Below are 13,469 nucleotides of genomic sequence, written 5' to 3'. Positions count from 1 at the left end.
TCAGCAATCTCACACCACTGGCAGGGAAAAGAAATGGCCGGAGTTCTCCCGTCTGCCAGGCTATTGTCCAACTGTGAATAGATGTCTCAGGAAGGCCTCTTCTGCCTTATCCCACCTGGAGCCAGTTCTACCCAGATCTCACACTTCCTTCCCAACACTCTTCTTGGGGTTTGAAGCTAGAGGCTCAGTGAGGGCAGGGTGTGAGGCTTGCAGGGAGCAGTTAGGTTGGCCAAAGACTATTGCCTGCTGGTGGGGCTTGGGCCTGCAATTCTGTAAAGGCTCCTTGGGGGAGTTTTGAGGGTGTGGGTAGAGCAGGGTTAGGGGGAAGGGAGGCAGCCTCCCACACCTGCCTGTTGAACACTAACTCTTGCCACTGCATGGCGGTTCCCACAGCAGCTACCTTCTTTGTGCTCCTTAAACTCATGCTACCGTCTCAGCATTTGGAGACCTGCATTCTGCTTCCCTGCAGGCTTTTCGAGATCTGACCCAACTCCTGGCACGTTGGAGATGTCCCATAGACCAGTGGTGAATGAATGGATAAATTAATGAGTCCATGTACACAGGCTTTGGCATGGCCTGGCTTAGCCAGCCCTGACCCTCACTGTCCTTCAGACCCAACACATTACAAACAGGATCCTTTGTCCCTTTCTTAGCCTGTTCCTCCTCTTCATTTATTCATTCCTTCAACCGATATTGATCTTCAAGTGCCTATAACATGCACAGAGCTAGCTGGCCAAAGGATTTGAGGGTGCCTCTGTGGCTCTTTGGTGGGTTTGGTGGAAAGTGGTAAGAAATATAAAAGAAGGTGCAGGGTTGGAGGGACTATGTGAGTTGCATTTTCAATATTAAATTTAGGTGGCTTCAGGACCTGCAAGAGTAGCTATCCAGAGGCAGATGAACACATGATGCGGAACTCAGGATAGAGGAGGAGGATTTTGTTAATCCTTCTTCCAACAAGAGTTCCAAGCCATGGTTGGCTGCAATGGCTTATGCCTGTAATCCCAGCACTTTGGGAGGCAGAGGTGGGAGGATCGCTTGAGCCCAGGAGGTCAAGGCTGCAGTGAGCTGTGATTGTACCACCACCGCATACCAGCCTAGGTGACAGAGGGAGACCCTGTCTGTAAAAAAAAAAAAAAAGAGAAGAATTCCTGGCCAGAAAGCCAGAGTGACCTTTTGTTGTCCCTGGTGCTCAGGTAATTGGTCACTGGGTTCATGGCTCCCACCCCTTTACTTGTTTGGTTGTTTACTTTACAGAATGCTCTACCTGTAGAAATCCCACCTTCCTTCAGGTACCCAGGCCAAATCTTCCTTGAGTTCTTCTGGAGCCCTCATGATGGGTGCTGGTCATTCCTCCTCTGGGCCCTCACACTCTCTTGGTTTATGCTGCTTGGCCTCTTCTTAGGGAGCCTCTGTGATAGAAGTGCATTCCTGTGCCCGTCCCTCCCCCATGGTCCTGTGAGCTCTTGAGGGCAAGGACACACCCCTCTTCTCTGTCTCTCATGGCATCTACCAGTTCTGGCATGAATGAATGAATGAATGAATTAATGCTGTTAATAGATCAGTTAAACTTCATTGTTTTGGGGGCAGATTGATCCCCTACATCAGCCTGCTCTGCAGATGGCCTTGGGGGGCTGCTCTGCCTGTGTCCAGATGCGCACACTCCTGCCCTGGGGCTGGGCTGTTCCAACAGGCGCAGCAGGAAAACAGTCTGCCCTGCCGCCTACTCATCCTGCCTTCAGGGCCCTCCTTAAGCTGAGCCTCTTGGTGGTGCCCCCAGGTTCTCTGTGTTCTTGCCAACACTGTAACATACTTAAGAGGGTCCAGGGCCCTCTGACCTCCCAGTCATCCTTTTTTAAATTTGCACTCAGAAAAAGAGACATGGGTTATGATGTTTCTTAATTCTTTTATAGTGATGAAAAGGCAAAGTCTAGTTGCCAATTTAGGTACAAAGACGCTTCAGCACTCCTGGGAATTAGTCAATTTTGCATTTCTTCAGTATTTTTGAAAGAACTTACTGCAATTATTGATGAAGGCAACTTTTAATGGTGCAATATCATGTTTCCAAACAATGAGAGACCTTGGATCTGTCACCACAAAACCCAGCTGGTGATTCTAGCACCAAATCTCAGACCCCAGTCTCATGGCAGGCAAGCAGGATGCCTGATTAGCCTCCACCCTGTGCCTTGGCAGGATCATGCCCAGAGATGGAGGGGCTCCCCAGCCTCCTTAATGGCCTCTCCACCTTGGGCTGCGCCTGCTTCTCCATGGCTGGATGCCCACTGCATGCTCACTCTTGGCAGAGCTGGCTCCCTGGGGCATTGCCCATCTGCTCCAGGAAATGCTTTTTAGTACCAAGTAATCTACACAGAGTCAAGACCGGCTTATCAGAATAAGCAGAGTTCAGAGTTACATATTGGCCAGACTCACCTGCCAAGAAAGGTGTTCAGGTGACTTATTATTTCCCTCACTGTTGGTACCTTTTTTCTTCACTTAGTTATCTCTTTTTTTTTTTTTTTTTTTTGGTGGGGGTTACAGAGTCTTACTCTGTTGCCCAGGCTGGAGTGCAGTGACACGATCATGGCTCACTGCCACCTCCATCTCCCAGGCTCAAATGGTCCTCCCACCTTAGCCTCCCAAGTAGCTGGGACCACAGGTACACACCACCATGCCGGGCTAATTTTTGTATTTTTTGTAGAAATGGGGGTTTCCCTATGTTGCCCAGGCTAGTCTTGAACTCCTGGGCTCAAGCAATCCTCCCATCTTGGCCTCCTAAAATGCTGGAATTACAGGCATGAGCCACTGTGCCCTGCCTAGTTACTCTCGGGCTAAGTTCACATCCATACACACAGGATGTTCTTTCTGAGGCCCCCAATGTGTCCCACAGGCACCATGCTGTGTGTGACACTGCCCCAGAGATGGATGTTTAGTTTGCTTCCAACTGATTAATAGCATGCAGTGGTGTGCTGGAGACATTTGTACCTGGGCTGTTGTGTGTCATGGGACTGTGTTTATGAGATGTATTCTTAAAAGCAGTATTCTAGCTTTTGAATTTTAAAATCTGATGTTTATGGCAATTGTTAAAATGAGGTTACTGTTTCCTACTGAATACTATCAACACCAAAAAAGAAGGAGGAGGTGGAGGAAAAAAAAGCAGCAAAGAGTAGGGCATCCTAGCCATAGGGCATCTTTCTTGTTGGCAAATAAGAACTTGGAGCCAGCCTTGGGTGGTGGCCATTCCCCTCTGAGTCCCTGTCTGTTTTCTGGGAGCTGTACTGTGGGTCTCAGCAGGGCAGGGAGACCCCCCTGGGCAGCTTGCCTGGGACTCTGGGCAGCCTCTATTTTCTCTGTCAGCTGTCCCTAGGCTGCTGCTGGGGGCGGTTGGGTCATCTTTTCAACTCAGGGCTCACTGCAGAGCCAAGGTGAAAGCAAACCCACCTGCCCTAACTGGCTCCTAGGCACCTTCAAGGTCATCTGCTGAAGACGGCAGTCTCACAGGTCAAGGCAATCTTCCAGTAAAGACCCTCTGCTCTGTGTCCTGCCCTCTAGAAGGCACTGAGACCAGAGCCGGGACAAGGCTCAGGGGGCTGCGACTCCTAGGGACTTGCAGACTAGTGAGAGAGAAAGAACATCGCAGTAGCCAGGCAGAACCAGGACAGGTGAGGCGCAGGCTGGCTTTCCTCTCCCGGCACGGTGTGGAGTCCTGCCCCGCCTCAGGGTTTTCCGGAGCCTGGATCATCAAGGAACAAGTAGACCTGGTCGCGGGGAGTGGGGAGGGAAGGGGTGTCTATTGGGCAACAGGGCGGGGCAAAGCCCTGAATAAAGGGGCGCAGGGCAGGCGCAGGTGGCAGAGCCTTCGTTTGCCAACGAAGCCTCCGGACTTCAAACATGAAGCTTGTCTTCCTCGCCCCACTGTTCCTCGGGACCCTCGGTGAGTGCAGGTGCCTGTGGGCGCGCGCCGCCTGATGGGCGTCTCCTGCGCCCTGTCTGCTAGGCGCTTTGGTCCCTGTGTCCGGTTGGCTGGGCGCGGGGTCTCTGAGCCCCGCGGTCCCTGCGTCTGTAGCTGGGAGGCGGCCCAGACGCCGGGCCAGCCTCTTTCTCACCTGGGGAGGAACAGGAGCTGGGCTCCTCTAAACCGGGTCGGGACACGCCTAGCTCTCCGCAGAGCTTCTCAAAAGGCCTCCCAGGCAACTGTCGCTTTGTGTCCCCGCTATGGATTTGGTCCCCATCATATTGTGATACGCGTTTTACCTGGGAGGAAAATTAGGCTCAGAGAGGGTGAATGACTAGCTCAAGGACCCTAGTTCAGATCCTAGCTCCTGCTGTGAGACCCCAGCAAGACAGAGCCTTTATGAGACTTAGTTTCTTCACTTAAAGAAACGGCCTAACCATGGGTCCACAGGGTTGTGAGCAGGAGATGGGGCATTCATGCACCTTCCGTGGCAGAGGGGTGGGGAGGGGTGCGGACGGGTGCAGTGCTCCTGATGGAACCCTGTGTCAGAGAGTTTGAGAGGGAAATGTGAGCCGAACAGAAGGGAAGAGTAGAAGGAAGGAAACAATTGTTAGTTCCATAACCAGGAAGGAAACAATTGTTAGTTCCATAACCAAAGTAATTTCTTGGGTGCTCAGAGGGCACTCTCCAGCGCTGCACATTAGTGAGTGCAGAGCTCCCTGCAGTGCCGGGAGGAGAAGGTCCCAGGCCTCAGCAGAAAGGGCTGTGATGGGCATCAGGACTTAGGCAGTGGGAGGGGGCATAGTGAAAGCCCAGGTGTCACACCTCCCCAGCCCAGTGCAGCCTCCACCTGTCTTATGGCATCTACCTAAGGCGGGGAGCTTCCTGGATGGAAGTGATGGCGGTGGATAGAGAGCAGCAGTGGGAGCCGGAACCCATCCATGTGCCTGCCCTTCTGGTCTCCTGCTCCAAATTCCTTCCCGTGGGTGTTCGTCATCCTTCTCGTCTCTAAGACAGATTGGGACTGGCCAGGACCCGACTGTTCTCTTCCCCTCAAGCTCCCTGGCAAGTGGCCTGTTGCACAGGGTTAGGGCCACCTGGGAGGGGCAGGAGAGGAAGGAAGCCTTGCCTTCTTGGAAGGGGTCATGGGCTGTGGTCCAGGATTCTGGCTCGGAGTTGCACCGCTGGGTTTCATATTCACTTGGATCTTTGGTTGTTTGGGTGCCTACTGAGGTCTGAAGTTTGAATCCTGTAGTCAATTGGGATAGTGGCCTGCACCCCAAAGTGCCATTGAAACCCTTGTCCTCCCTGAGGAAAGGGTGGCAGTTGCCCTATGGGATTCCTGCCCTGCTCCCCATGGGTGTCCAGGCTGACAGAAGTTGGGTGGGTGGGGCCAGCTGGATCTAAGCCATGTGAGCAGTGGGTGGAGGAGTCTGTCTGCTTAGCCCCCGGAGCCATGGGCTGGGAGGCACTCATGAGGTTTCCCATAAGTCTGAGCAGTCTGCCTGGGCCCTATCATGAGCTGTGTGGGTAGGTGGGGAGAGTAACTCCTGTCCTGGCCCCTGCCTTCAAGGCCAGAGCACTGCATGTCTGCCCAGAATGTAAGCTTTAGTCAGAGTCCAGCCAGGTCCGGTGAGCAGCAGTATTCACCTGACACTGAATACAAGTGCTGGGTTGAGGATTTTGGAGGGGCCAGACCCAGACCCGCTTCAGGGAGTCACACAGCTCCAGAGCTGGGAGGTAAGAGCGTGGAGACTTCACCTGGTGTTTGCGGGGCTAGGGACTGGGAATTCTGGTAGGGCGCTCAGTGGTCCTTTAGTCACCCTGGTTCAGCTCCTCTTAGGGGAAGAAATGAACCCTGCCCACAGGTTCCCATCATTGCTCAGCCCCCACCTCCAGCTTGAGGCATGGTCTTCAATTTTACTCTCTCCCTTCATCCCCAGAACCCACCCATTACTAAGGTGATTTCTGATACCACCTCCCTATCCCTGCCCCCTTCTCTGTTCTCAGTGCTGTCCCCCCTCTCCACTCAGACCAGTCCTTCCCTGGTGCCTTCCTTGGCCACTGCTTCTCTGCCTGTTCTCGGGTCCCAGGTCTCAGTTCACTCTACCCCTGCCCTAGGGAGAGCTCCAGTCTCCAGCCTTTCCCATGGGTCACAGCTTCACTGCATCCTGAATAAGACCTCCCTGGATCAGCATTGGAGACTTTCCATGATCTGACCCAGACCCTTTTCTAACCCCATCTCCAACCTGTCTCTCACTTTGCCAACCTAAATAGGTAGGCTAGCCCAGTGGTAAGAGTAGGGGAGTTTAGTGCCTGACTGCTTAGGTTCAAGTCCTAGATCCAACACTTACTTATTAGCTATGGGAACTTCCACAAGCCACATAACTAGTTAAAGCCACAGTTCCCTCCCCTGGAGAACGGCGATGTTGGCAGAACTCACAATACAGACATGTATGTCTTCATTAGTTGCTATTTGTTCTCTTTTAACACATTCACCATTCTTAGCTTCCTTCTTTTGGATTTTTGCCTCTCCAGTGAGAAGTAAAATCTGGTCCTATCCGCTTACACATTCCTTGTGTGACACACAGTGCTGTGTATACAGCAGGTATCAAGTTAAAGCTTACTGGGTCACAAATGGCTGCATCTGATTGGGTTAATTCTCAGTGTAGGATAGTTCCATAAGGGCTTCCAAGGCAAGATTATATCCCCTGGGATTTCCCCGGGATGAGGGTGGGTGAAGGGGAGCAGCTGGGTGTCCCCAAACCCCTGCAGACTCAGCTTGGGAGTTATAGGCCTCTTGCCCACCCAAGGGCCGTGGGTGGCTCTCACCATAAGGGGATGGCTCAGAAATAGGAGGCAGCAGAGGCTGAACATTCTACCCCATAGCACATCCAAAGGGCAGAGGGCTTTTACAACTGTGTGTTTGTTTTTTTTTTTTTTTGTTTGTTTGTTTGTTTTTGTTTTTGGTAACAGCTTTACTGAGGTATATTTTATATATCATAAAAAAACCCACCTATTTGCGTACAATTCAATGAGTTTTAGTAACCTTACCGAGTGGTGCAACCATCACCATAAATCCGTTTTAGAACACTTTTATCCCCTACAGTAAAGGTCCCTCATGTCTGTTTATAGTTAATCCTCATTTCTACCCCAGCATCAGACAACCACTAATCTATTTTCTTGTCTCTATAAATTTGCCTTTTCTGGACATTTCATACAAATGGAATCATACAGTATGTGGTCTCTTGTGTCTGGCTTCTTTCACTGAGCATAAGTGAGGCTTGTTCATGTTGTGGGGCATGTTAGTAGTTCTTTTCACTGCTGAGTAGTATTCCATTGAATGGATGTACATTCACCAGTTATTGGACATTTAGGTTGTTTCCAGTTTTCTACTGTTCTGAATAACACTACTATGAATATTCATGCACAAGCCTTTATGTACGATAGGTTTTTATAATATTTCTTTTGGCTATATGCCTAGAAGTGCAATTGCTGGGTCCTATTGGAACTTTGTGCTTTACATTTTGAGAAGCTGCCAACCTGTTTTACAAAGTGGCTGCACCATTTTACATTCTCAGCAATGTATGAGGGTTTCCACTCCTCCACATTCTCACCGATACGTGTCATTGTCTGTTTAACTATTATAACCTGCTTAGAGGGTGTGAAATGATATTTTCTTGCATTTTCAATTTGCATTTTTTGACTAATGATATTGAGCACCTTTTCATGTGCTTATTGTCTGTTCATATATCTTCTTTGGTAAAATGTCTGTTCTTATCATTTACCCATCAAGTATTAAATCCTTTTTGATGTTATACTATCTAGCATTATGTCCTTAATTTCATTTTTAGATTATTCTATGCTGTATGCAAAAATATGATCAATTTTTATATATTGATCTTATATCCTGTACTTGTTTGTTAATTCTAATAGTACTTTATAGATTCTTCAGTATTTTCTACATAGAAGATCATGTTATCTGAAAATAAAGTCAGTTTTACTTCTTTCTTTCCAATATGGGTATCTTTCATTTCTTTTCTTGCCTTATTGCTGTGACTAGAATCTCTAATACTGTTAAATAGAAGAGGTGAGAGTGGACACTCTCTCATCACTCCTGATCTTAGGTGGAAAGCAGTCAGTCTTTCATTATTTTAGTATAATGTTCATTGCAGGTTTTTTGTAGATGCCTTTTATCAGGCAACCAGGGGAGTGAATTCAATGCATCTTCCTCCCTAATAGCATGGATTTGAGCAACAAAAGCAGGCTCAACAGGAGAACCAGTCTTTCTGTACAGAGTGAATGGTGGTAGCTCAGGCACACCAACCAACCGATTTGTCCCCATTGACATTGACTTACCATTTACCTCAGCTACTAACCAAGTCAGGTATATTTTCCCTTGTTCTGTTGGCATTCCCTGGGAAGACATTTACGGACAAAACAGTCTAGAGAGACCTGGATTCTCAGCTGGGCTCCGCACTGCTGAGTGGTGAGTCACTCAGCCTCCTTAGGAGCCAATTTCCACATCAGTAAAACAGGAGCAATGCCTTCTTTCCTGCCTGTCTTCCAGGTTCAAAGTTGCCAAAGCTGGTAGAAGAATTCCATAACTGATTTGAGGGATCACCATCATTTTTTAAGTAGTAGGAAACATGTCAAAGTCATAGGAATAAAAATAATCTAGAGGCACTTTCTCCTTTAATTTATTGAGAACCACAGACCTCTAGCCAATGCAGAGATCTTGTTAGTCCATCAAGATGCCTCCACTTGTGGCGAATGGCTGGACATAGCCATGAAATGGAGAGGGAAGGAGGGCAGCTGAGAGAGAGGGAGGAGTCTGGAAAACTCGTATCAGAGGGTGCAGTGGTCACTGCCTCAGTCAGTGGTTGAATCCTTACTTCTTGTCCCCTCTCTCCCAGGACTGTGTCTGGCTGCCCGTAGGAGGAGTGTTCGATGGTGCGCTGTATCCAAACCCGAGGCCACAAAATGCTCCCAATGGCAAAGGAATCTGAGAAGAGTGCGTGGCCCTCCTGTCAGCTGCATAAAGAGAGCCTCCCCCACCAACTGTATCCAGGCCATTGCGGTGAGTCAGTGCCGGGTGTTGGTTGGGACCAAGCTGAATGGAAGGGAGAGAGAAATGGAAAAACATAGAACATGGGATTTCCTTACTTCTTCTGCTTCACCTTTTGGGCAACTAAGTTGGGAGCTGTCCTCTCTCACAGGGAACCGTGCTATTTTCAGAGCAGAAAGAAAGGAGACCACGTGTGAGGAACCTGGGGCCTCCACATAAACTCTTAATAACAACTGTTCCAAAATGAAATGTAAGCACTTGTGTTTGATGAATACATAGGATCGGCAAAAAGCAAGGTTACCCAGAGAGGGAAATCCTCCAAAGAGTCATGACCTCTAAACCCTGTGAGAAAGAAGCTTGTCCTGGTCACATTGCCACATCACATGGCTGGGGCAGGGCCTGCCAGGGTGCTGGGGGTTAGAAAGACTTTTGTCCAAGACACTTTCAGAGAGCGAGAAAAGGGTATCATGACTTGTATATGATTTATGATTCCTTTTATTTTTTGAGATGTAAGATCTACTGAAATAATTTTTACTCATTCATTCAACAAATATATTCTGTGTACCTGCTGTGTGCCATAATCATGTGTACTCAACTCCAGCAGAGTGGATAATGTATGTAAAAGTTCCCAAGGCAACTTCATAGGATTATCTTATAAATACAATGGAGTTATTAGAATACTACTTAGGGAAAAATCTAGTTTAATCAATGTTTTAGGCTATTATTTTACAACTATTACCTGCATACAAACAGTACCAGCGGCTGGGTGCAGTGGCTCACGCCTGTAATTTCAGCACTTTGGGAGGCCGAGGTGGGAGGATCAACTGAGGTCAGTAGTTCAAAACCAGCCTGGCCAACATGGCAAAACCCCGTCTCTACTGAAAATACAACAATTAGCTGGGTGTGGTGGCACATGCCTGTAATCCCAGCTACTTACAAGGCTGAGGCAGGAGAATCACTTGAACCCGGGAGGGGGAGGTTGCAGTGAGCCAAGATCATGCCATTGCAGTCCAGCCTGGGTGACAAGAGCGAGACTCCATCTCAAAAAACAAAAACAAAAACAAAAAACCAGCACCACATCTCTTGCTTGTTTAAAATGCAGATTCCTAGGCTCTATTCTAACCTACTCAATCTGAATATATGTGAAAGAAGCCACAAAATCTGCCTTTTAAAATAAGATCTGTCTACGGCCATACCACCATGAATGCATCCGATCTCGTCTGATCTCAGAAAATAAGATCCCTATTTGAAAGCGGTGCTACATACCATTCATGCAAATAAAATTGAGATAGATTAAATGGTTAAAAATAAAACTTGTATTATTGAAAAACTAGGGGGCAGGTTAACTAGCAGAACTGTAGAGGAAATAGAAGTCTCTTAAACAATGAACTAAATCATGAAACAAACAGACATTCTAAAATACGGAAAATGCAATTCATAGCCCATAGAAAATATTTAAATAAAAAATTTAGAAAGCACCAGAATGGATGAATATGCACCAGCTCTGACACATGATTACTATTTACACTCTATAAATAACTCAAGGCCGGGCGCGGTGGCTCATGCCTGTAATCCTAGCACTTTGGGAGGCCAAGGTAGGTGGATCACGAGGTCAGGAGATCAAGACCATCCTGGCTAAGATGGTGAAAACCTGTCTCTACTAAAAATACAAAAAATAAAAAATAAAAAAAATAAAACGTTAGCCGGGTGTGGTGGCACACTCCTGTAGTCCCAGCTACTCGGGAGGCTGAGGCAAGAGAATCGCTTTAACTTGGGAGGTGGAGGTTGTGGTGAGCTGAGATGGTGCCACTGCACTTCAGCCTGGGTGACTCCGTCTTAAAAAAAATAAATAAAAGAATAACTCAAATTGGAAAAAATGTAAAATCATAGAAGAAAAATGATATGAACAGAGTTACTAGTAAGAGGGAATTCATGATTAATAAAAAATACTTGTGAGATGTTCCCCTTACTAATCAGACCTGAGCAATTTGTTAGTACTCAAATTTTCTATAGTAATAACAGCTAACGAATGATAGCCTGCCCTGCTGGTGATTCGAGTGAAGCTGGTCCTCACGGGCAGTGCCATTCTGAGTTGGTATTATAAGTCTTCTGGAAGCAGAACGGCAACGGCAGCCGGAGTCACGGGGAGAAACGTGCTCCTAATCTGGGGGATTCCACCCTCAGGTGCCTACCCAAGGACACAAGTGGTCACAAGGAAAAATACTGAGGACAAAGATATTCGTGAAAATACAATCTTCATAGGCAACAGTTAGAAATAAACCCAAGTGCTAAACATTGGGGGAAATTATTCAATACATGATAGAATACCCACATTATGAGAAAACATTATGCTGTCAACAAAATCAGTAAAGGCTCTGCAGAAGTTAGAAAATGTATCCAGTTTTAGATGAATAAGCAGTCCACAAAATCTGATGTATTCCGGGGGTCCCCACCACCTGGCTGCGGACTCGTACTGGTTGATGGCCTGTTAGGAACTAGGCCTCAGAGCAGGAGGTGAGTGGCCGGCTAGTGAGCCTGACTGCCTGAGCTCCACCTCCAGTCAGATCAGCAGCGGCATTAGATTCTCACAGGAGTGTGAACCCTATTGAGAACTGAGCATGCGAGGGATCTGGGTTGCACTACCTGTGAGAATCCAATGCCTGATGATCTGAGGTGGAACAGTTTCATCCCAAAACCATTCCCCATCTGTCTGTGGAAAAATTACGTTCCCTGAAACTGGTCCTTGGTGGCAAAAAAGTTGGGGACTGCGGATCTATCCCACATTGCAAACCAAAGAAATACGTAATCATGTGGGAAGCAATGTGCAGAAATGGAGGAACATGGTTTCTTATGATACTTTTAGGATATCTTAATAACCATATTTTCTATCCAATAAAACAGAACTTAAATGAATATAGAGCAAAAATAGAAAGCATCTAGAACAAACAACTTCCAATATAGATGACTGTGAAGGGTGTGATCAGGAGAGTGACACAGGCAGGCAGAGGAGAAAGAGGGCAGGCGCCAGACTCAGGAGTCAGAGAGCTGGTGCTCACTGTCCCGAAACAGGAGTCCTTGGCTCTCACCATCTCTCATAGGAAGTGAGTGGATGTGATGGAAAGCGGACCCCTTTGACGACCCTTCCAGCCGTGGAGACTTTCTGAGGTCCTGAAGTCCCACTTGCTGGGTTTGGGTGAGTTTTCTGCTGAAGCCGGTCTGGCCTCTTTACTTTCAGGCAAACAGGGCCGATGCTATGACCCTTGATGGTGGTTTGATGTATGAAGCAGGTCTGGCCCCCTACAAACTGCGACCTGTAGCAGCGGAAGTCTACGGGACCGAAGAAAGTGAGTTCTGCCTGGGGACCCAGATGCCATGGTGGGCCCAGCCTGTGCCCTGAGCTCTGTGGATTGGGGGTTGGGGAACATGTGGAGGTGGAGTCTTGGTCACATCACACATGCAGGGAATGGAGTCGCTGGGCTCTGGGCCAGATGAAGGCCATTTCTCCTGATGCTGACCCATGACAGGAGGACACACGTGAACTGTGAGGAAACTGCAGCATAGCGTTCCCCCTTCCCACTGGAGAGTTTTCAGGGTGAGTTGTTTTTGTCCCTCTTGTCCAGGCTAAGAGCTTTCAATTCCATCTGCCCCTTTGCAGAGCCACGAACCCACTATTATGCCGTGGCTGTGGTGAAGAAGGGCGGCCGCTTTCAGCTGAACGAACTGCAAGGTCTGAAGTCCTGCCACACAGGCCTTAACAGGACCGCTGGGTGGATTGTCCCTATAGGGATGCTTCGTCCATTCTTGAACTGGACGGGTCCACCTGAGGCCATTGAGGCAGGTAAGATGGTTGGGGTATAGTGAGTGACCTCAGGCAGGGGGCTCTACTCCAGTTGTAAGCACAGACCACACAGATCATGCAGGTGAAAGTGTGGGATGAATCAAGGTGGGGGTGAGACTGGCCGGCTTGTAACATCCTGCCGGCAGGATCTGTTACTCCAGCAGCCCTTGGGAGGCACAGCTGAGTCTGCTGTCGGCAGAGGTGCATGTCTCGAGCTCCCAGCCCCAGGACAGAGGCTCTCCTGCAGGGGTGGAGGAAGGAGCCCTGCCCACGGGGACCTCAGGATGGGAGGTGTAACCCGCTGTGGCCTGGGCTGGCTCACACTCTGTGGTCCACTTCTCTGTGTTTAACAGCTGTGGCCAGGTTCTTCTCAGCCAGCTGTGTTCCCGGTGCAGATAAAGGACAGTTCCCCAACCTGTGTCGCCTGTGTGTGGGGACAGGGGAAAACAAATGTGCCTTCTCCTCCCAGGAACCGTACTTCGGCTACTCTGGTGCCTTCAAGTGAGTGACCCTGTCCCCTTCTCTTCAGTGGCCAAGTGTTCCGTGGCTTCAGGCCGGGAGTCTTTTTCTCTGGCCCCACATAAAGCCCAGCCTGCTCTCGGGGACCAGAGAGG

The 13,469-nt window shown here is 48.6% G+C and overlaps 1 protein-coding gene across 3 annotated transcripts in view; it reads left to right on the top strand.

The window, feature by feature from the left end:
• Positions 1 to 3,172: 3,172 nt before the first annotated feature.
• LTF (lactotransferrin) overlaps positions 3,173 to 13,469 on the top strand; it is a 29,503-nt gene continuing 19,206 nt past the window's right edge. For all 3 annotated transcript variants that reach the window (XM_077992311.1, XM_015131139.3, XM_077992312.1), the window contains exons 1-5: positions 3,173 to 3,928; positions 8,866 to 9,029; positions 12,253 to 12,361; positions 12,673 to 12,855; positions 13,209 to 13,356. In XM_077992311.1, the coding sequence (XP_077848437.1) occupies positions 3,886 to 3,928; positions 8,866 to 9,029; positions 12,253 to 12,361; positions 12,673 to 12,855; positions 13,209 to 13,356 (647 nt within the window). In that variant the 5' untranslated portion in view covers positions 3,173 to 3,885. The remainder of the gene's footprint in view (positions 3,929 to 8,865; positions 9,030 to 12,252; positions 12,362 to 12,672; positions 12,856 to 13,208; positions 13,357 to 13,469) is intronic.

The sequence above is a fragment of the Macaca mulatta genome, chromosome 2 (genome assembly GCF_049350105.2).
Source record: "Macaca mulatta isolate MMU2019108-1 chromosome 2, T2T-MMU8v2.0, whole genome shotgun sequence".
Taxonomy (NCBI): domain Eukaryota; kingdom Metazoa; phylum Chordata; class Mammalia; order Primates; family Cercopithecidae; genus Macaca; species Macaca mulatta.
This window is presented reverse-complemented; position numbering and strand designations above follow the sequence as displayed.